We start from the raw sequence: 24001 nt of genomic DNA on the forward strand, positions 1-24001 counted from the left end.
ATAAATGGTTCCCACAACAGAGAAACCACTTGTACTCCATAATTCACCACCTTTTAAATTGCTCTGTTGTAGCTGTTTCAGGGACTGTGAGAAGGACTAGCAAGGAGAAGCTGGGAACTTCATAAACCTGGGAAAAATAACAAAATATATAATTATGTGTTACATTTGTTATAGAAGCCCTGTAGCTGCAGAAGTGCTAATTTATTATAAATAAGTACATTTTCATATCCAGAGGACTATGAGTTCATTGTGTTTAAGCTGTTAAAAGAATATTATTTCTCGTACTGATTGTATTCCTTGCTGAGACTGGATCCCTCTTGCTTCTTGTATAAATAGCCAAATATATAAATACCAAGGCTATAAAGACATAAATAACCAAGTTTCTTTGATCTCCTTTTCAGATCCTTATCTGCTTATCTAGCATTAGCAAATACTATATCATCTCCCCGAGTCTCTGTGTAAAGTAAGTGATTTTTGCCCTGAAGAGATTTAAATGCAGTGGTTACTGGAGGAGGATATAATCAAGGATAATGTCAGAAAAGAGCTACGGGGCCACTCAGGCGACTGCTTTTACGTACAGTATGTGCTTCAGACCATACCTACAGCTTTCATGTTTGCCAAAAAAATTGCTTTCAAAATAATGTACAAAGCCTGGAGAAACCCATCACAAAAGAGGTATTTCTAAGGCTTCCAGGTATGTATAATACATCTATGGTCCCTTTCGCTTAAAGGGCAGTACAGAGCACTATTTGATGTAACTTGAGGGGGATGGGAATAATTTTGTTGCAGGTGTACAGAGTCCTTTGGGACAGGAAGGTATAACTTATGAGTCACTGTGCAAGCCCCAGGAGACTCTGGCTGTAGCTTTCAGTTGAATTAGTCCACACAGTGCTCCAGTAAATATATTCATCTGGCATGTTATTTATGCTACTGAGAGTCTCTACAGAAGTCCCAACAAACTGGTATAAACAAAGGTTGAATTTAACTTGAGTTTTTGCTTTCTTCAAATTGTTTTATTTTAAGTGAGTGATGAGTGTTCTATTCCCCACTATGAAAGTTGCTAAAAATAAAGTGGCTGGTAAAAAACATCAAAGCCAGAAATTGAGGTTCTGTTATCTTGAATTCAGCCATTCCACCACCAGTTTGTTTTCCAGGAGATATCACAGCTGACAGGAGCAATTTCACTTTCCCTCTCTACTCTCAACCACAAGATGTAATTGTATATTTACCCTGCTGTGAAATTCTAGTGATGAGAAAACAATATAGATCTTAGATTTCATACTTGAGGAGTGTTAGCATCCATCCCTTGTGGGGGGTTTACATCTTAACTAATTTGTCCTCCAACTATAGCTCTTCTCTTACTTTGTAGCAAGGTAACAATATTTTAGTTGGTGGAACTGATAATGAACGGGCTGCAAACAGCCTGCTCAAGACAAGTGCTAACTATCATGTTGATAGGGCTCATACTTTGGTCTTACTCCTGCTGCCAGAAAAAAACCCACACCCTTAAAAAAAAAGAGAGCAATTTTTCTTTCTTTTAATATATGTAGTATGACACACTATGTATGTATATATTAAGTGCAGTGTCTGTATTACTGAGCCCAGGTACAGAGCAGCAGGCGTATACTTTTTTTCTGTTGCAATTTTCTTCTGTAATAAACCACTCTTGGTTCAGTGTCCCAGGAGTATTCTACTGCAGCAGCTTTTTAATGGAAGACTTTCTCTGTTACTTTAGCAAAGTCCTCTGTTGTCTCCAAGGTAAGAGAAATTCCTACACAAACCACAGTCAACAAGACCGTCTGTCTTCAACTTCCCATATCAAATTTTGTACCTGACAACATCAAGCACTACATGTATGTATCAGAGCCACAAAGACCAGACAGTTACCTGAAGCCAACCAAATAAACAAACTAGTATTGGAGAAAATAGATTAAATGTTTGTATGAGGAAACTACAGTTGTCTCCAAAGGCATCTGACAATATTAAACTACTAAGATGCGAGGTTTTTCATCCAGCAACCCAACACTGCATAGAACAAGCCTTTCAACTCGACCTTGCAGGTAAACTCTATTGTTTTATTGTTTTTTGTTATTTCTTAATATTAATTATATTAATTAATATTAAGTTAGTTTAAATTTGGATACTAGTTTGCAAATACTCATACTTCTTTTAGTGTGGCTGGAAAATGGAATAAGACATCCCACAAACTTATTGGAGTCTTACCTAAAGAAGGTTATAACTTTAAGGGAGTATTTCTGTGTGTCAGAAAAATGTGGAAATTATCAAATTTTCCATCCCACAGTTATGCACTGAATGAGCTACAGCTACACTGTGAACTTTAAAAATGACCTAACAGAATTTCCCCCCTATGATTCACTAAGGATCAAATCAAACTTCTCAACTAATGCTCATCAGTTTGGTTTTGGTTCTTTTTTTGTATTTAAACTGTTTCAAAAAAAAAAAATGAAGTACAAGTGCCAGCACACCATTTTAGTCAGGCATTCTGTGAACTTCATCCAGATTTTTTTTTTTAAGTCAGTAAGAAGACACCGGTTGAATTTAGCGCACTTTGGTAGTTTCTCCAAGAGTCAATGTGAAAACCAGTGATGACTGAATATTGAGTAATGACAACACGCTAATAACAATTTTGTGGACTGGTGTAAATTTGGCAATATGTTTTAATACAAGATTGTGGATTTTCATATGGATGCATTAACTCTACGATACGTCAGTATAAGATTATTACTATCATAAATACTTTTATTTCTTCTACAAAGTAGAATAACCTAACAGGGCTACTAATAAACTGTCTCTGACTGCAAGTCAGAGCCACACAGAACATCTTAAGTATTAGTTTTAAAGCAGAACAAAACTATAAAGGCCGTTCTGATAACAACATTCCTGGGCATGATTCTCGCCTCACCAGGTGAACATCTCTGGAAGGTATGGCAAGTGAAGGATGGCTTATGCAGCAGCTGCACACCCCTATATCTCCTAAAGGACTCCAGGTGTAGAATTAGCAATACGTGTGTAAAAGGGGAAGAAACGCAGGGTGCATATTGTCCACCACCACCAAAGGAGCTGTCTTCAAGATAATACTAGTAGTTGTTAAACAAAGATTTTATTTTTAGTTTTGTTTCTTTTAAAAATGGATGTCACCTGAAGGAGGCAGCAAGAGATCTCTGACAGTCCAGACAGAGGTTCACAGAGAAGGTTTTTAGGCATTCAACAGTTACACATTGGGTCACCTCAAGGCCAAGTCCAAACAAGGAGAATAAGCAGGCAGGGAGTCTTGTACTTATACTAGTCTCTTCAGGTAGTTATTTAATGTTATGGAACATCAGCGAAAAGTAAAAATTGCAGTTTTACTAGTAGAACACAAACCACTCAGGCAACATAACACATTTATGGAGTGGCTTTGGTGCCAAGACCTTTATCCTCTTCTCTCTGAAAACATAAAATCAAAGATTCTGGTTCATCTAGCCAAGAAGCAGTTCCCACTTTGAAGATAAAAGGCTAGCATGGATGTGGCATTTCAGTGCTGCGTATCTGGAAGGAACAGAAACAGGGTGAGTTTAGTTGCCAGGTTTAAGGGACTATTCCCAACTGAGGAGGAAGCAGAAAATAAGGACTATGAGGACTGATCTGATTTCATCTCCTGTGTAACTTGCAAAGCAGAAAAGCAGAGCGAAGAATGTAGGATCAGATGTGAGGTTCCTAGTGAATATGAAACTTTTGAGGAAACCTGTATTTTAAGACTCAGTAGAGCTCCCCTTAACAAAGGAAACAGACTCAGTGAAAACAGATCTGCACATAACAGTAGAAACACCTGTGATACCACTGAACTATCTTGAATGGTAGTACTATAATTTAAGAGTTCTGACTGTGGGTCAAAGGGCTATGCCATGCTGTGGAACTTTCTATTTTTCTCCTTAAGCAGATGCTGTTCAAGAACACAAAAGAAGTGACATATTTCTCAGGCTATGTACAGTAACGAACAAAATAAGTAGGAAAAAAATCCAATAAAGGAATAACAACTTTGCTTCAATTAAAAGAACAAAACACGAAAGAGCAACATTTCAAATGTAAACCTTAAATGTCACTATCAAATGCATCCATTCAGTAAAGCAGGTAGATTCTGAGTGTAAAGATTTCAGCTACGGATGTCTAGACAACACTTGATAGAGGAAATATGTGAGAAAATAATGGCTACTTTCTACAGAGACATTTCTAAAGATAGATACTGCCTTTGGAAAAATACCTGTTTACTGCCTATAATTCTAGATAAATTCCTAGCAAGCATGAGCTTTCTGTGGCTGGCGAAGCCAGCCATTAGTTCTTCCAAATCAAGCCACCCTCACGTATTCAGTGATCAGCACGCCCACAGAGTGCTAGTCATCTTCTCAAACATCGCTGGGGATGGCTGCACAGGGTAGCTCCTTTACCCTCAGGGTCAAAATCTACTGTCATTTTACATTAGGAAGCTGCTCTCTGGGCACTCTGCTCCAACAAAATCCATACATTTTGCAAGAACACACCAATCTTCCTGCTCTTCTTTTCCACCCATCCAATGAAAAAAGCATTATCTTCTTAACTGTTTTTAGAGTAGAGCTAACTAAATTGAAATAATGCATCTGGGGCAAAGACAGGGTATAGAAAATGTTGTCCCCGTTACTTGTATGCACCCACCAGGAAACAGCAAGAAATTAGAATCACAGAACCATTTAGGTTGGAAAAGACTCTTCAGATCATCAAGTCCAATAACTATATCTCCAAATACAAACCTAACACTGTTGAGTCCACCTCTAAACCATGTCCATAAGTGCCACATCTACACACCTTTTAAATACCTCCAGGGACAGGGTCTCAACCACTTCCCTGGGTAGCCTGTTCCAGTGCTTGACCACCTTTTCAGTGAAGAAGTTTTTCCTAATAGACAGTCTAAACCTCCCTTGGCACAACTTGAGGCTGTTTCCTCTTGTCCTGTTGTTTTTTATTTGGGACAAAAGACTGACACTCATCTCACTACAACCTTCTTTCCAGTATGTGACAAACAGTGCAGGCTGATCTCAGACCATGACATAAACATTCAAGTCATTCAAACCCCTCAGCATATAGAATTACACAATATGCACATGGGCCATATTGTCTCATACTGAAGAAAAAGAAACAAATGAAGATTTTTACTCACAAGGCACAGGAAGAGGTTCCCAAGAGATACCGAAGCAGAAGGAGACTTTTAACTTAAAACATAGGAAACAGCATTACTGTTGCCACAAAAGCACCATCAGGGACTATCTGGGTCAGCTGCCCACCCCATTAACCTAATGGTGCCCAGCCCTGAGATGGAAATCCTGGTGCTAATGAACCCCCTGGCAAGGCTGGATTTAAAGGCCCAGGATTTAACACCGGGACCTGATTTGAAGCTCACTGAAGGCAAGGGCTCCTACTGCTAGCATTGATGCTTGCTTTCAATCTCTATGCCTCAGCTCTGCTCAGGAATAACATTATTGTGACTATAATGACAATAATGCTCTTTATACACTGTGCCTACCCTCTCTTGAGCAGAGAAAACATAAATGCAAAGCAATAAACAGGTATTTGCTACTTAAAATAGCAAATGAACAAAAAAACACCCTGGGAAGGAAAAGTGTGGCTCTCACCTACTGCTATAGCACATGGCAGCCCTGCTCCCAGCTCAGGATCTGGCCACCCTTACAGCAGCAGGGGAAGAGGGATGGGATGGGGTGCTCAATGCCTGCTGCCAGGGCAGGTGCCAGCTGCTGTGAGAGGAGAAGAGACACAATCCGCTGTGGGGTCCCTCCAGCTCAGATGGAATTGCTTATTTAAGGCTGCTTAGCTTTGCAGTAAGGGAGCTGCTTAGGAAACTTCTCACAGTTGCTATCTACATTTAAACTCAGTAAGTCCACCAGGCACAAAGGTTGACAGGGGAAAATTGTGAAAAGGGGCTGTGGGTTTTGATTTTCGAAAATCACTTTTAAACTGAGTCATTCCCGTGTGATGATTCTTTAAAGTCACACTATGTATTAAAATAGGGGCATAAGCCATAAAAACATGCAGCATACGTCCTCTGTAGGCACCCAGCAGTGTTGAGAGCAGGATGGAGGCAGCAATATCTGCAGCCTCTCAAGAATGTCTTCTGCTCTTTTAATAGTTCTCCTTGGGAGGTGTGGAGGTTTGTATCACATATCTTTCTCCTGTTGCTGAATCAAAAATAGTACACTGAGTCATTTGTTACAGGCAGTTAAGACAGTCACCAGCCATGTTAAGCGCACATCCCACCACCCGCTCTGGTCCACCTTACCCAAGGCCTTCACACAAGGGTCTTCTCACCTCAAACAGCAGCTTTGATTCAGTAAGGTCGGCAGCACCGACTAAATCCCTTTCTGCTGTGGCACATGCTTTCAGTAGGTTGGCAGATTACATCCTTTGATCCAAAAATCTAATGAAATAGGTGGGACTTTTCTACTCCCTTCCAGGAACCTTGGGTCAGGGATGTTGGGTTTGAGATGTCTGCCTTGGAAGGGGGCAGCTGGCCCTGGCTAAATGCGGGGCCCATGGGAACATGCATTGCAAAGAGCACTGACCCTGCCCGTTTTCAGTGACACCACCAGTATGACTTTGAGAGAAAGGTGTAACCAGGGAGGCTAAAATGCAGTGATTTTGAACCTTCTCTTCTCCCTTAACCCTAACCTGAAGAGCTAAACCACTTTCCCTTCCACAGGAACCTGCAAAATGAACACCAGGGAATAATCTATGGTAGTTTATTAATACCAGGTTCCTAGGAATAGATATTTCCATGCTTTGTACAAGGAATCACTGTGAAAGTTGCAAGCTTGGCAATTTCACAGAGGTTTCTGGGTTTCTAATATCTATTTTATTTTTGTGTTTCATTTCCCAAAACACTCTTGTGCTTTATCCCAAATCAAAACAATCTGTGCCAGCAGACCCACAATAATTACCCTTAAGGGTGGATGATGTACAAAGAAAGAGCGGAAGAGGAAGGAAAACATGAAGAAACATTTTTTTTTTCCCAAAGAGCTATTAATTATTCATTAGATTGATATTATTAACTATTAATAAATAACTAACGATAAGAATCAGTCACCACAAAGCCCTCCTAACACTGCTTCCAGCAGGGCTCTGTTGTGACTTGTACCTTGCTCAACACGCAGTAATATTTACCCGCTGGATTGAGCAATGCTGCTCATGCCCAGCCAGCAGTCTCGCCTTACAGGGAGGACTGAATTTTGACAGTGACCCTGTTGCTGATCTATGCTAGCGCATAAACCTTGGCCTTGTTAAAGCCTTTTACACCAGCCCCTCATATCTGCTTTTTAGGTCTCTGATCTCTCACCTCAACATTGTCACAGCTTTGCTGGTAAGAAGGGCTTCAAAAGGAAATAGTTTATTCTTAACACTGACTTCCCACTGTGTCACCTGTGGATTTTAAATGTATTTATTTTGTGTCTGTGACCCTCTTTTGCCTCAATATGCAGCCTCTTGAGTTCAATTCTGTTTTCTATTTTACAGGGACATTGTCCTACTGAAGTACACCGCTATAATACTATACTTATCAAGTGCCTTGGGGGATAAAGAGACAAAGTCAGACCTTGTTATACTCTAATTTTGTATATGAATATCACTTGATTTCATTAGGAAACGCAACATGAAACTGATATGCCCGGCAGGCTACGTTCTCACCAGCAGTCACTGCAAGTATTTTAAAACTATGGCATATAACATAAGGGTTCTTCAGTCTCTGTTTCTGATTAATAAGCTTATCCTTCTGTCGATCCAAATAGTTTAACAAACTCCAATTAGAATGCACTAAACAGTGTGAACTACGAGTATAAACCGATAATGGTCTCCAGACTCTGAAGTACATGAAAGGCAATTCCCATGGACACAGTTAGTTCTGCCACAACCTAAACTCAGTAACAGGTCATTACAAAACCTACAGCTCCCCACTTCTTGTGTCCGTGCCCTCCCCTCAGCCAGGGCAATCCCTTAGCACGTAGCCTCCAGCTTCCCTCACACTGGTTTCTGTGCAGAGGCCATGTGGAGAGGTAGCAGTGGAGGGAGCCACAGCACACTCCCCTGAGCTGTTTGGCAGCATCCCAGAGGCGGTACCACCTACCAAAAAGCCGATGTAGGCTGAGAGAGAAGGTTCAAGAGCCCACTCGCTTTGGATTTCAACTATGGAAAATTTAGTGTTTGCTCATTGCTAAGAATAAGAACTTTTCTACGTCAAATGGTATCATTGGTGCCTTCTCCAGAACCTTTCCACAGAGAATGAGGGTTGTCAGCAGAAGTACAACTTTAGGAACAGTTTCAGATATTTGTGTTCCCAAATACTTTGTAAATGACAAAATGAAAGGATCCTCACAAAGAAGTAATATCCCTAGTACAAAATAAATACACATCTAGTTCAAAATAAATAAACTTCTTCCTTGCTCTGCCCCTGAAATGTTCCTGAATATTTTAAATGGTCAAAGAATAGAAGGATTTAAAATCACAAGAACCCTGAGATTCAAAATCACCAACACTTTGATTGAAATAATTCACTATGGTGATGTTAAAAGTACAAATCCTGCCTTCCTCATAATATTATGATACCTATTTACTGCAAGACTTCAGAAAATTAGGCAGATTCTTGTCAAAGAAGTGACATAAAAAGTGGTCCTGAAAGCAGCCCAGCATACGCAAGCTCCTGTCTTTCCCCTCCCATCTCCAGTGAACAAAGAGAATTTTCTACCTCTCTGTAGCACAGATTTCCCTGAGGGAAAAAAAGCTTGCATCAGTTCCTGAAAATAGTTGCACGGTAGTGCTGCACAAGCTGCTTTACATTTAGGTCAAATCTTGAAAAGAGCTTTAAAATGCTACCAGAGCTGAAGAGGTTTTGTGCGAGAGCCTTAAGGTGTATTTTACACATTGAAATAAGGCACTAAAGAGACTATGTAGAAGCCAACGATTTCGAGTCGCTGGAAAGCTAATTCTAGTATTTTGTCTATGACACTGTAAGAACAGAGCAGTGGTATTGTGACAAGTGATAAAGAACAATGAACTTTCAAAGGAACAAAGGTGTCTAGGAAATGCAAATAGCTCTACTGTCAGTGCCCCTTTGATGGGTGATGGGAGATGGAATAGAGGGAGTAAATGGGAAAGCTGGAAAATAATGTGACAATTAGACTCAGTCTTACAGAAGAAATTTAATCATCAAAGGCATTTAATCATTCCCTATTTTTAAAAATAGGATTTTTTTATCATTACAAATGTAAAATGTGCCTTTCCAATTTTTTTGCTGGCTACTTGTTAATGCTAGTTTTTTTTTTCATTGTGAAACGCATATCACATTTTCAGAGCTGTTCACAGACTAGTATTGGTGTATTGGGAATCTGAAAACTGAACAGGCATTTATTCTCTTAACAGGCAGCCTGATAATGCTGATACAGATCTTCATAAAACTGAAATACATAAATATTGAAAACATAACTACTATTTCATCATTTTAAAACAACCTTTGGTTTCACCCAAACATTATTTCATTTTATTATAGATGCCTGAAAATATTCCATAGTCAATACGGAAGTTTTGTCACACTTTTGAATGAGTTTGTCATATTGTTACACTGATGAGGCATCAAAAATTTGCCATATTATTGCCAACACGAATTTTAGGTACCTGTCATGAACTACCTAACACACAAGAACTCGATACTAGAAGCTCTTTGAATAATGAAGTTGAAAGTAACTTTGTGCCTCTTTTGCACAGCTTATGTAACCAGGTGTTGGATCACTTCTGTGATGCTTATTTAGGTTTCATTTGGACAACATTACCTTTTTTCACTTGAGTGGCAATTTGCCCTGTTAATAGCACACTGTAGTTAATACTGCTGCTATCTCCTAATAACCCTGGATCGAAATAAAATTGCTGCTGTTACTGATATCTGCAGACAGAGGATCTGCAGGAGTGTGCTAAGGGGAATTGCTCCTATCACCACTGTGGAACTGAAGGGGTGAGCATGGCTCCTTCATGTTTGCCGGTAAATACAGGATCTTGATTTCAGCTAAAAACCAAGACAGGCACCGGGTGTGTCGTGAGGTCAGGGTGTAAATGGAAAGGGAGTAATTTCCTCAGCAGGTGTATGCTTTGTGACACAGCACCCCAGAAGTGACCACACGGCCTTACACATCCCTTCTTTCCCCAAGCACAAAACCCTCAACTTCTTTGACAGAAGGGAAAGGAGAGAAAGGTTTTGCCTATTGCATGCAGATATAATTTCAGCATTCAGCATTGCTCTTTCATTTAAAATAACTAATTCTATGAATAGTCCCTGAATCAAACACAATTTGCTCTGGCCTAAAGGAGAGATTAATTTTCTTACTGAGTATCCCATGGCCATGTGGCTCGGGGCAGAGGGGACATTACTTCTCTTCTTTTAGAAATCAGAACACGGATTTTTTCCTATTGGTAATTAATATCAGTTGTATACTATCTGCTACTCTTTTTAAAGGCAAAGCATTGCTTACTATCAGAAATGTACAGTCCAAAAAGGCATTCCTGAATGTTTTATTTTGGAAGTGTAAAGAGTTTTAAAATAAACAAAAGTAAATATTCAAATCCATTTCATATTGCATGTAGCAGGAGTGGCTCCATACCATACAATATGGATGAAGCAAATCCGGCAGTTAATTTCTTTGAGACGTAGAGTATAATACATAGACACTTTCAGATCTGATCTTGTGTCATACGTAACATTACCTGACCCTTTTGTTATCATTTAAATCCAGCCTACTTTATTTATTATTAATATTTTGCTATATTGACTGTTCAAGTTAGAAAAAAACAGTTAAAAACTACTGACTTGAGGACACTGCAAGACCCTAAGTAATGCAGTCTCTGTGGATAAATATACATTTATTCTTTGAGAAAATATATCATTACCTGCAGATGAATCAACGCAAAATGATCATGCAATTAAACAGGACAGTCTGAATGGAAATTTAAAGCTGCAGACAGTGATTTTTCTACTCCCAGTGCTGCTTGAAATCTCTCACACCTTTAAAAAAATATAATTAGCTTTAGATTTATCCCACAATAAATAACACCAGAACATACCTTGTGCTACCAACCTGAATTTAAAAAAAAGTAAGAGGCCACCTCAGTGTTTTGAGTTTATGAGATTTTTCAGACACAAAGGCCTAACAGTTTCCCAGTCCAAAGGCATCAGGAAGGATCATCGCTTATGGTAAACTTGGGCTTTAACTTGACAGACCTCTTCCTTATTGTGCCTTTAGGGGACAATGGCATGGTGTCCATAATACTCTTGTCCTCCTCAAGCTGCCTAGCAGTGCATGAAGGGGTGGGCACTTTCACTGTGTTGCCAAATTTAGAGTAGTCCACAGAGTATTGCCCATCTTCCTCTGCCACAATGGGCACAAACCTTTGGCCCCAGAGGATTTCATCTGCCAGGTAGGAGGTTCTGGCTTGAGTGGTGATGCCGGTGGTCTCCACCACCCCTTCCAAGATGACGATGATCTCCAGGTCCTCGTGGTGGTGAAGGTTCAGAGGGGAGATGTCGTAGAGGGGGCTGTTCTTGTCTATCACGTGGTAGATGATGAGTGGGGAGACGAGGAAGATGCTGTTGCCCCCCACGGGGTTCTCCATCTGGATGTCGATCTGGTTGAGGGGCACCACCTCCCCCTCCAGGCTGGCGGTCTTCTTCACCACCTGCATGCGGATGGTGGCACTGATGATCATGCTCTTCCGGAGGTCACCCACCCGCAGCATGAAGCAGAGCTTGCCCTCCCGCAGGGCGATGACTGCGTGCTTGCTGAAGATGAGGGTCTCGGCCCGGCGGTGGGCCTGTGAGGTCTTCATAAAGATGCAGCCCAGCATAATGGCGTTGATCACCAGCCCCACGATGTTCTGCACAATCAGCACCAGGATAGCGGCTGGGCACTCCTCTGTCACCATGCGTCCCCCAAAGCCGATGGTCACCTGCACCTCGATGGAAAAGAGGAAGGCAGAGGTGAAGGAGTGGATGCTGGTCACACAGGGCACGAAGCCAGCTGGGGCCCCCGCCGCCCCCTCGCCATTCTCACGCTGCAGCCGGGTGCTGTGGTCCAGGTCCCCGTGGGCGAAGGCGATGAGCCACCAAACCATGCCAAAGAGCAGCCAGCTGCAGAGGAAGGACATGGTGAAGATGAGCAGCGTGTGGGGCCACTTGAGGTCCACCAGAGTGGTGAAGACGTCCTGCAGGAAGCGCCCCTGCTCCCGGATGTTTTTATGGGCCACGTTACAGGCACCGTTCTTGCCCACAAAACGTGCCCGCCGCTCCCGGGCACGGTACCGGGCATGATCCGGCACATCCTCCGCCAGCCGGGTCAGCACGTACTCCTCGGGGATGATCCCCTTCCTCGACAGCATGGCTCCCCGCCGCCGCTCCGCCGCTCAGCGCCGCCCCATGCAGCCGCCGCTCCGCCGAGGGAGGGAGCCGGGAAGGGGGGGGGACACGCCGCCGCCGCAGCCGCAGCCCCTGCCGTAGCCGGGAGGCGGCGTCTCCGAGGCCGGGAGCGACCGAGACCGGACCCGTACGCCGGACCCGGCTTGTGGGGCCGGTCTCGGTCGCTCCTGGCCTCCATGTTGCGGTCTCTGAGGCAGCTCCGGCCCCTCAGGCTGCCCGAGGCGGGGGGAGAGGGGCTCTGAGGTGTTTCCCGCCCGCGCCTCCACCTCACGGTCGTTGGGTAACGGGCGCAACGGCAGGCGGTTAAAAACCGCTGCACGCCGCTCCTCAGCGTAGCCCTCTGAGGAGAGAAGGGGGAGCCGAGTCCCGGCTTGCTCTCCGATGTGCGCTAAGTGCGTTTCTTTACCTTTTTTACCTCAGTTTTTTTTCAAATTATTTTTCATTATGTTTTTTTTTTCCCTGAGGAAGGGGGAGGTCGGGCTTTGGGCCACGGTTTCTGTAAATATTTGCCAGTACCTGGCTGCCTTCCATTAGCAGCACCTACTTTGTAGGATGGTGTGGTTTCAGGTTAGGCGATTATTCTGTGAAATAGAAAACAAAATGGTAAGTAGATTTTCTAAAAGGAAATCTTTAATAATAATAATAAAAAAAATATCCAGAAATTCACCTGCACATCTCTTTAAATAGGAGGAAGGCATTCATCTAATAGATAGAGCAGGCATTGATAGGAGATGGCCTTGAAGAGGCCAAATCCAAGCACATAATGGTTAATCAGAGACCTGCAATGAAAGGGTCTCAGTCCCACTTAGCAAATTTGCTGGAGTTATTTTGCCATGACTAGGGAAGGATTTTTCTAAAAGGAGGAGCTCATGAAACAATATGAGCTGTGACTGCTCAGGAAAATGTCTGCTGTCCAAATAGGAGTAAAAGTTGCCAAAGAACAATCTGGACACAAATGGTTAACCCACAGGGACATGAACTTCCAGACAGACATCAAAATTACCAGAAGAGGCAATAAAAGGAGACAGAAGGCTGGAACCTGTGTGTGGCAGTATGATGTCTGCATGTTTATAAATACATATACATACCTATAAGGATGTGTCTTTGTGACAAGATGCATTATTTAAAAACACTCCAATGTGGCTGCTCCACTGTTTAAATGCAGCATTCCCATTCATGTGTTTACTTTGGTTTAGGTACTTGTTTCTATTTCACTTGTAGACACCATCATTACAGAGTTGCTAAAGCATCCTAGGATATTCTGGATAAGAGGTTTTTCTTTAGTGCCAGTGGATTTTTGATTATATTTTTCTAATTGTATGTGTCCATGGTCTTTCCTTTGAGTCTTGGCTCTAAGTGCTTTGGCTCTAAGAAGAAAATTAACTCTATCCCATCTGAAACCAGGACACGCATACTTTAAGCAGTTATTGATTGCCTGGGAAAGGCAGTTGCCCAGCTGGTGGTTGGGAGCCTGCCAGTTGGTGTTGGAATTAACTTTCTCCACCTACAGCTACTTACAGTGGCCCACCTATGGATTTCCGAATAGTATTTTTAAGTAATGGCTCTGAGCTCTCTAGGCATTCATTATAGGTCTTGTAATTAACCGATTACTATTACTTTAGACTATTTCTACTTCTTATGTATGAATAGTTGCATGTCCTTGGGCATCCATTCCTTTTGGAGGGGTCAGTTTCCCAGTGCTTTCTCTTGTTCCACTGTCTTTCTTGCTGCTTTGAAAAATTAAAATAACAACAAGGTGTGGCACCTGGCTGCCAGGCCACTGAGCTTAGTCAAAGATATTTCTCCTTTCTCTGTATCACTTTGCTAGACATTTTTTTGCGTGCTTCCTGTGAATGTCACCTACACCTACACTTTTACTTTACGTACATGATTTATAGATACAATTTAACTTCTAAAATACTGCATTTTTCATACTTTTTTTTTTTCCAAACACTTTTAAAAAATGCAAATGGATGAAGGAATTTGAAGATTTACTTGTCAAAGATGAGGTTCTCCAACTGATGGCAGCTCACAGTTGCTTCCAGCATTTTGCAGTGAGCATAAAGGGGCTCTATAACACCACGCAGGGTAACATTTCACACTCTTTTGCAGAGAAGGACATAGCTACCTTGCAGTGTTTGGTTTACAGTTGGACCTGATGACCTTAAAGGTCTTTTCCAACCTAAATAATTCTACAAATCTAGGATTCAAGAGGCAGTCATGTCTTTCATGCCATTTTTCCTTACTCTTTTCTAATTGCTTTCTTATTCAGTACCTTTTCCTCCAGAGGGTGGTAACTACGTGAATGTAGACTAAAAAAAAAAAATGTGTCAGAGGAGTCTTTGCAAGGGAAAGTTAAATTGCTTCATAGTCTGGTGCTAGGAACGATCCATGGAGCCTGCTACAGCAAGGGGTATTGCATGAACACACCATGTTGGTTTTAGGAATCCTGAACTCTACAGAGATAGAAGGGTGTTGTCTTGTTTCCACTTCTGTTCTTTATTGGGACTGTCATTTGCCACTTGTTTCCCTTCACTTCTGAGCACTTACTGGCTGAGATGGGACAGCAAAGCAAGTGGCTTCTGCTGAAGAGTTTCTAGAGCAGAGTAAAAAGAAGCCCTGTCTTTGTGGATCAAGTGACAGATACTTTAAAGAAAAAAGTGACAGATCTTCTGTGTGAGCCAACATATTTGTGTTAAGAGCTGCTGAACAAATTGGGCTCACAGGAATCAACAGTCCCACTCTGTAGTATTGAATCACGAGGGGTAAGTTTTTCCACCCACAAAATAGGTTTTATATTTCAAAATTCCCCCACCCCCACCCTAATTTATCCTAATTTTAATGGCTATCAAATAAGATATTACTATAATTGTTAAATTATAATTTAGTTGGCACCATGGTGTTACTCTGCCTTTAGAAGCAGGTCTGTCTTTCAAAGGCTACACAGTGTTAACCTAACACAAATTAAGCCCCAGAAATCCCCTTGCTGTATGAGTGGGTAGAAAAAAGAAAAGAGATGGGAGCTGTTTATGCAAAGCCACAGGGGAAGGCATAAGCACAGCTGGAGAGAGGGCTAATGTAGCAGGCATGCTGTGCTTCCTGGCCTCCCAGTGACACAGTGCTCCCTTAAAAATAAATAGAATAGGATGAAATGGTCACACTAAGACAAGGAGATAAATGCTATAGCGGTTGTTGTATAATGGGAGCATTTATAGAAAGCAAGCAAAATAAAACAAACTTTGTGTCTTCATGGACAGCTTATCCTACTAACACCTTTGGGACTGAGCCAAGTCCCATCCCAGAGGAAAAATGAAAGTCTGGACATGGCTGCTCTGGGGCTGTCTTGTACCTGTTTTAGTACAGCACTTTGCTTGGTAATGCTTCATAGCCCTGCAAAATACACTTGTGAGCCTGATTCAATAGTGACTTCTAGCCTGCCTAGCTCAAGGCAACAGGTTTAACAGCTCAGATAATAGCAGTGAGTCTCCCACCACAGGATAATTTTCTTGGATGCTGCTTCTGGTCACTGTTGAGAATCTCATCCTTTGGAGTTAGGGAGCAGGCAAATACTCCCCTGGGACTTGGGCCCATATAAACAAGACTAGATAAAACGTGCTGAGGCAATGTGAAGTCTACTCTGTCCAAAGTGGCAGCTGAGAGGCCTCCCTGTTCACACGTTTGTCCAGTAGTGTGGTACCATCAAAAAGATACATGATCATTGGATATGAACCAACTCACCCTATGCTCCTGCAATGCTGCTTTGTGAAATAGAAGGCCCATTTTCAATTGAAATGTATGACACTTGTGCTTTGAGTGTTTTCTTAATGCTGCAAGATATAATGCAGTCTTAGCGATATGCTCCCTTGCATTCCTTTCTAGATAAGGTTGTCAGAAGCTTATGGATTAGAAGCTGGTCCAAACCGCAGTGTCAAATCCCAGGCACTTTATTAAAATTATATGAAACCTTGCTTCCCTGTATCTCTCCTCTTGCCGTTAGGATTTAGGACCTCCACAGACACTTGCAAAGCTTCTGAGGATCTCTCTCTGCAGCGTGAGTTTGAGATGTCCTGCAGAGCAATGTTTTCCTAAGCCTTTACAGGATGAGATCCTGCCTTAGACCAGTGCTGGGCAGCTAGGAGGCAGCAGGCACAGTAGCTGTAGCGGAAACCTGCTGTGCCCTCACTCTGCCTTTCTGGTGCCCTGGAAGGACAATCACCCATCTCCCATTTCTTCTCTCTTAGCCCTGATGGATGCCCGGTACCCTAGGGTGAAAGCACACCAGTAATTCTGCAGCTGTTTTCTTTGCTGCTGCCCAGCGATTCACTGGGGAAGGAAATCTCTCCCAACTGCCCATTTTCATTCTTCATCTGCAGCAGGTAATGACAGAGCTCATGCACTCGTCTGCATAACTGCATTCCACCTCCCCACTTTTATGCAGCTGTATGTTCTGTGGCCTCAGTTTAATGCCCTTAGATATTGCACAAATAATAGCAGGCAGATGCTGCAAATACTCCACTGTGGAACTGTTAACACTACTTAAACTGCAACAGAAGTTCTTGCTTTCTGCTGCAATGCTAGAAGTAATGCATTAAAAATATCATGTATCCCATGAGAATACAGAGGTGTCTTTTTCTAGAAATTAAAGCTTTTAAAAAACAGATTCCAAATTAATTGAACAGACTAAAGACAGAAAAAAGAAAGACAAAGCAATTTTACTAAGTGCTAGAAATTCTTCAAAAAGGGGAAGAGTACATAAATGGATGTAAAGCCAATGTTGCTATAAAAAGATTAACAGTGAAAAATTTGTGTAGCCTTCCAGTTTTTGACATTCTAACCCCTTAGCAACTAATAAATCCTGAAAGGATTGTCACAATGAATCAATAGGGCGGGGGTAAGGTGATACCTAGCCATATTAGGATAATTTCAGGGGTTACAAGTTAAGCATATATCATCTATTGGTAAGGATCACAGTGAATCTAGAAACGGTGTGACAGCGGGTGAAATACCTAAAACTAGGAGACAATGAGTCAAGCTGTCATGGCTCTGAACTACAGTGAAAGGTTTAATGCTCTTTTTTTACTAGACTTGGAGGGATAATGTCCAGATGAATTGGTACATCTGTACTGGTCTGGGCGTGCATTAAACACTGCTATGTTATCAGAGCCTGCCTACTCTTAGCTTCCTCACAGTTTGGGAGGGAGTCTAGCTCAATGCTGTTTGGAATCAGTATAGTAGTATTCAATGGGGGTAGAGGTGAGGCAGCCTAAGAAAAACTAAAGGAACGTGATTCGTTTCTGAAAGGTATTAAAGGAGAGAACAAGAGACACAGGAACTATCAATAAAGGACAATATAAAAAATGCTTTATAGATTTTATATTTAGATATTAAAGCTTTACAGAGTCATATGAATAAGAGATACAAGCTTTTGAGAAATCCCTTTGGTATACAATTTTTCCTTCTGTATTTAGTCAGCCATGAGCACTATCTACAGTAGGACTATGACATAAAAATAACATGTTAGTAGAATGACAGGAGAGGTTTAAGAGTTACATAAAAACTCCATGCCGGCTATGTTTGATGTGTACCCTCTCATATTTCACCCATATCATTTTTTCAACTATATTTCATGATTCTTTGGTAGCAAATAAAAAGAGTAGTAGTATACATAAAAGGAAAATACACAGATAATTTGTTAATGCTTCAGATGGAGAAAAATCGCTCATTTTATTAAAAAAGGAAAACCTCAATTTATTATGAAATATTTATTTACAGGTATTTTACATTTTTAGAAAATAATACAATTATACTTTAAAATGCTTCATTTATTTTTGTTATTTATCTGCTTGTACAAAAGAAGCAAAGACACTGTCTTCTTGTTCTAGCAGAACCTCAGGCTTGTCATATTCCAAAATAACCCCTCTCTTCATGACAATAACCAAGTCTGCATTGAGGATTGTATGCACACGATGCTGAAAAAGAAAGAAAATGCTAGTTCAGCATATCTACCAAATACATTCCAGGATAAGACAGAGTTGCAGAAATTATCAAGTTCAAGTTTGATTAAGATTACTTATCCTACTTTCATCCTAATTTACTGTGCAAATACTGCAGATAAACATACAGACCAAAAGCCATGTGGACACTCAAGTATCATAAATTGCACATAGGTACTTGAGGTACTTCAGTATGAGGAGTCATGTAAGTTCAGACTACAATGTCCCTAGCTCTGAGTCCTGCCACCGAGTGTTGCCACAGGAAGGTAGCCAGGAAGTGAGAACAGGGCAAGCAATTGTGGTACTGCATGCAGGCACCCTCCCAGTCCTGGACTACATCTAGTTCACGGGGGTTCCTGAGATTGGTGTGGTTTGTCTGTTCGTAAAACTGAATGGATCTCTTTTCTAAGACCTTGCCCACATCTTCTCTTGAGCTTTCATAAATGTTTTTCATCTACATTCTTTGGAAAAGATTTTTCAAGGCTTGCGCCCCACTGCATGAACAAGTGCACACTTTTGTATGCTCTGGGCCTCACCACTCAGAACTTCATCTGATGCCCCTTGCCTCATGATTTTGCAGACCAGTCTCACATATCCTTATGTTGTCCTTCTTCCAGGCAGAAGAGGCCGAGCCTACTCAGCTGCTCCCCTTAAGGAGCAGTTCCACTCCTTCGATCATCTTTGTGCTTCCCAACACTTTTCAGTTACAACATGTCGTTCTGGGGATGAGCGGACTGGAACTATACACAATATTCAAGGTATGATGTTGTCTCTTTTTATTCTCTACCCTTTTTCTAGTGACCCCTAACATTTGACTAATTTATATTATTAGGAAGAAACCTCCATAGTTCTATTCACAGTGGATACTAAAAATAATTAATTTAGCTTTCTGCAATACCATTATCTTTCCTGAGCATTCCTTTCATGTATCAACCATCAAATACCCCTATAAATTGACAGACTTCTTGCTGCGGTGTGTTTTAGGGATTCATGAATTCATTATTAGTTTTGATAGCTCCCAGAAGCTACTCTCATAGGGGTTTTTTTTTGGCCTGCCTTATTGCATTTTCATATAAACATGCCAGAGTTTATGATAATTTCTGTTTTCTTTATGAGTTCATCTTTTACAAGAATGCCTTCTTGTTTCTAATCATCTTTATTTGTTTAGCCATACCAGTTTCTATCCTTACTCAAGCCTTTCCTAATAAATAGCATGCATTGGCTCCAGGATCTTTGAATAAAATCCTCCAGTAATTTCCATGACTCCTGGCAGATTCAATTTTCTTCTCTGCTTCTTTTTAGCTAGGTTACCCCCACCCCCCTACCCTGCGTATATTTTTGAGGTTTGTTTTTAGCAAGCCTCCTTGATTTTTCCAGAATTCTTTCCAGAATTCTACTTTTTAAAGTTGAGTGTAACTCCATTGGATTTTTGGGGTCTGCGTTACTCCTGCAGGGATATTTAATCTTAAAATACTACGGCCCCTGTTACACAGTTGCTCTTCACCTGTAAAGTTCCTAACCAGATCTTGGGCCCCCTCAGTACCAAAACAACTCTTGTATTTCTTTCTGTGGCTTCCTAGCCAGATGTTCCATTAAATAATCACTGATGGTATCTACAAATCTCATCTCTGCCACAGTCCTCCTGTGACATTTATCCAATCCACAGGCAGGGGGAGGGGACTAAAATACCACATTCCAGTTGTACTCCCTGCCCTGGTTGTCTGACCTCTTTCAGTATAACACAATCACTGGTAAAGTAACGTAGATGATAATACAGACCAAATACTAGACTCTTCCTATTCTTCCTAATGCAAATTGGGAATATATGGCCTTCTCTGGGGGAAAAAAAAACAATCAAAAAACCCACTGAAAACACAACAAAAACCACAAAGAAAAAGCGAAAGCCATCACCTACCCCACCCCTAAAAAACTTGTTATATTTTTACTAGAGAATGTTTTGAATACAAACCCACCTGCTGTAAACCACATTTACATTTGGAAGTAAAAACATTCACAGTAAATTTCTTCCAAAATGCTGTTTGCTTGAACTGTGCAGTTTAAAACTCACTAAGAGAGTGAAAGATTAATAAAACTTTCTCAGCCTATCCCCAAACAAACTGAAAAAGATACATAAATGCAAAATGCAGTGCAACTCAAGAATTTTCAGGCAGAGAAAGCAGGAAATTTCAGGCTTATGATTCCTTTGCCTTTTTAATAATGACACAATGAATGGATACCATGAGATAAATCAGGTTTTCTATTACACATATGCTAGGTAAAAATAAAAACATACTGTAACATTCCTGAGCATAGGTTTCTTGACTTGTATTTAATTTTTAAATGTTAAGAAGCTTAATGACTTTACTTCACCTTCCTGAAATATGTGTATTTCTAGAAAACAGTGAACTAAAAGATCTGTATTGCTTCTGACACATCTGTTAAGCCAACTGCTTTGATTCAGGTCAAATCTCTTTCATAAACAATTTTTTAAGAGATACTCAAGTTCTTTGTATAATCACTTCAAGGATATGCAAACTTAAATTAAATCACTGTCAGCAGGGATGGAATGTTTATTTTTAAAAGTTGGTAAGATTCTAATTTATTTAAATTCTGAAACATAACTGCTTTATCCAGTGGCAGAACTACCACATAATTTTACTTGTCCTTAGTTAAATTATTATTGTAGCTTGATGAAACTTATTCTTAGATTTCACAGTAGTCAAAGTCATATTATATTTTAAATTAGCCTAAAACGGGTAACAGAAAACAGACTGTGTACTTAAGACTGCATGCCTTTACAGGCAATCAGATCTAGCATCATGTAACACATTAAAGAAGCTGTTATTATGTATTTAAATATCCTAAGCGCCATCACGTGGCACGTGCAGGACAGCCGGGGGGTCAGGCCCAGCCAGCACGGGTTTAGGAAAGGCAGTTCCTCCTTGAGGAACCTGATCTCCTTCTATGCCAAGGTGACCTGCCCAGTGGACGAGGGAAAGGCTGTGGATGTTGCCTGTCTGGACCTTAGTAAAGCCTTCGGCACCGTCTCCCACAGCATCTCCTGGAGAAACCGGCTGCCCACGGCTGGGAGGGGTGTGCTCTGCGCTGGGTTGGAAGCTGGCTGGACACCGAGCCCAGAGCGCGGCGGGGAATGGAGTTACACCCCGCTGGCACCGGGCACAAGCGGTGTCCCCAGGGCTCGGTGCTGGGGCCGGTCCTGCTTAACGCCTTTATCGATGATCTGGGCGAGGGGATCGAGTGCACCTTCAGTACCTTTGCAGATGACACTTGCTGGAGGCAGGCAGGCTCTGCAGGGGGGTCTGGGCAGGCTGGGCCGATGGGCCAAGGCCAATAGTATGGGGTTCAACCAGGAGAAGTGCCAGGTCCTGCTCTTGGGTCACAGCAACCCCACACAGCGCTCCAGGCTTGGGGCAGAGTGGCTGGGAGGTGCTGGCTGATGGCTGGCTGACCATAAGCCAGCAGTGTGCCCAGGTGGCCATGGTGGCCAAGGGCATCCTGGCTTCTCTCCAAAACAATGTGGCCAGCAGGACAAGGGCAGTGATCGTCTCCCCATACGCGGCACTGGTGAGGCCGCACCTCGAAACCTGTGTTCAGTTTTGGGCCCCTCACTACAAGAGGGACATAGAGGTGCTGGAGCGTGTCCAGAGACGGGCAACGGAGCTGGGGAAGGGGCTGGAGCACAAGTCTCATGAGGAGCGGCTGAGGGAACTGGGGGTGTTGAGTCTGGAGAGGAGGAGGCTCAGGGAGGATCTTGCTCTCTACAACTACCTCAAAGGAGGCTGCAGGCAGGTGAGGGTCGGTGTCTCCTCCCTGATAACCAGGAACAGAACAAGAGGAAACAGCCTCAAGTTGTGCCAAGGGAGGTTTAGATCGGGTGTTAGGAACAGTTTTTTCACTGAAAGGGTGATCAAGCACCGGAACAGGCTGCTCAGGGAGGGGGAGGAACCACCATCCCTGGAGGTGTTTAGAAAACGTGTAGATGCAGGGCTGAGGGACATGGTTTAGGGATGGAGTTGGCAGCCCTGGGTTGACAGTTGGACTTGATGATCTTAAAGGTCTTTTCCAACCTAAATGATTCTATGATTCTATAAATAAGAAAGTAATTTAAAATGGAAAAGAAAGCTTATGTTTAAACACTGCTTTAAAAGAAAAGACTAATGGCCAAATTAACACATTTATCAACATTTACAAGAATTAACTAATGTGACATTTCTGATTCTTGTTTACATTAGAAAGGTAGCAGAAACTGTACTTACTGCTATTGTAACCACAGTACGGTCAGCAAATGCAGTCATGACTACCTTCTGGAGTATGTTCTCCTAAGTAAAGAAAAATGTTTGTTGCTCTTCAAACAACAGAAGTTACACGACAGACACACAGATACTAGGAAGGCTTAAGTAGCCAGTAATTATTCCAGGCTTTTACTGATCCTTCATTGCAGAAATGAAGAATTAACGCTGTGCCAAAACTAAGTCAGAGCCTGGTTTCCACTTAGACAGCCCTTGCTTGTTCTTGCCACCCCCGCTGCCTCTGGCATTCAGCACACATGACAGTTGTGCTCTGGTCCCCAGACCCCTACTATCCTGACCTCAGTCCTACAGTGAGGAAATCAAAGGTGAATTCAGGGTGCTGCCAGGCTGCCTGCACAAAGGTGCCTCTGTGAGGTGTTTTTAACCCTGCTGCAAGCCCGGGAATGTCCCAGCAGACTAGGGACTTCTAACACCAAGGGGTGTCAGGGATAAGCAAGGGAGTATGCTGTACCTGGCATATTTAACAGTGGAGATAACATTTAAGATGGTCTTAACATACATAGTTCTCACTCAACAAGTACTCATCCTTTGCTATTTAGGAAACATGATGTTGTGTACCAAACTGCCTAGAAATGTCACTAGCACAGATATTTTTATTTGCTATTACCTGTTCTTTAGGTATCTCAAGAGAGGAAGTATATCCTCAATGAATCAAAATTAAGAATTTTAACTGGGCTGCATACAGTATAATTCATAACCTTACTGACACCCAACACAGTAACATTTCATACAAGTAAAAATTGTAGCTGTTACAATAAACCCTTCCAATGATATTCTTTACTCATCGAAAGAAAAAGACTGAAACGTTTCTCATAACAGAAGAAAAAAAAATCCTAAGAATGTACTGTTATTTGGCAAAAATCCAGTCAGTGCACTAATATTGTGTGGTTTAACATGTGTCTAGCAATTTCAGACAATTAATGCAGTAATCCAGTATGTCTTCTCTGTCTCTTTGTTTATTTCCTTGACTCTAATTTCAAGCCTTCTAACTTCCTGACCTGTCCTGTCCACCATACTGGGGACATTATTCTGCTTGCCAGTTTACCCTTCACTGACCATCTCAGCTGACCTTCCAAAGCTTTGCTTACTTTAGGAAATAAAACTGCCAATGAAAATAACGTGCTTCATTTTCCTAATGCAAACAATGCTGGAATAACTATTAACCCCCTAGTAAAATGAATTGAAAG

General features: G+C 41.8%; 2 protein-coding genes across 8 annotated transcripts in view; both read right to left on the reverse strand.

The window, feature by feature from the left end:
* Window positions 1–9213: 9213 nt before the first annotated feature.
* KCNJ11 (potassium inwardly rectifying channel subfamily J member 11) lies at window positions 9214–12457 on the reverse strand. The gene has a single exon (XM_080405565.1). It carries the CDS (start codon window positions 12451–12453, stop codon window positions 11251–11253), a length of 1203 nt encoding a protein of 400 aa, XP_080261691.1. The 5' UTR covers window positions 12454–12457; the 3' UTR covers window positions 9214–11250.
* A 5863-nt stretch (window positions 12458–18320) lies between these two features.
* Window positions 18321–24001, reverse strand: part of ABCC8 (ATP binding cassette subfamily C member 8) — a gene marked incomplete at its 5' end in the record, with an annotated part of 82373 nt that continues 76692 nt past the window's right edge. For all 7 annotated transcript variants that reach the window (XM_080405477.1, XM_080405476.1, XM_080405479.1 and 4 more), the window contains 2 exons: window positions 18321–18459; window positions 22761–22823. In XM_080405477.1, coding sequence (XP_080261603.1) covers window positions 18322–18459; window positions 22761–22823 — 201 coding nt within the window. In that variant the 3' untranslated portion in view covers window position 18321. The remainder of the gene's footprint in view (window positions 18460–22760; window positions 22824–24001) is intronic.

This window comes from Falco punctatus, assembly GCF_963210335.1.
Source record: "Falco punctatus genome assembly, chromosome: 10".
NCBI classification, from domain to species: domain Eukaryota; kingdom Metazoa; phylum Chordata; class Aves; order Falconiformes; family Falconidae; genus Falco; species Falco punctatus.

Coding starts and splice junctions, on each gene's coding strand:
- KCNJ11 (XM_080405565.1), bottom strand. CDS start 12,453: ATGCTGTCGAGGAAGGGGATCATCCCCGAGGAGTACGTGCTGACCCGG.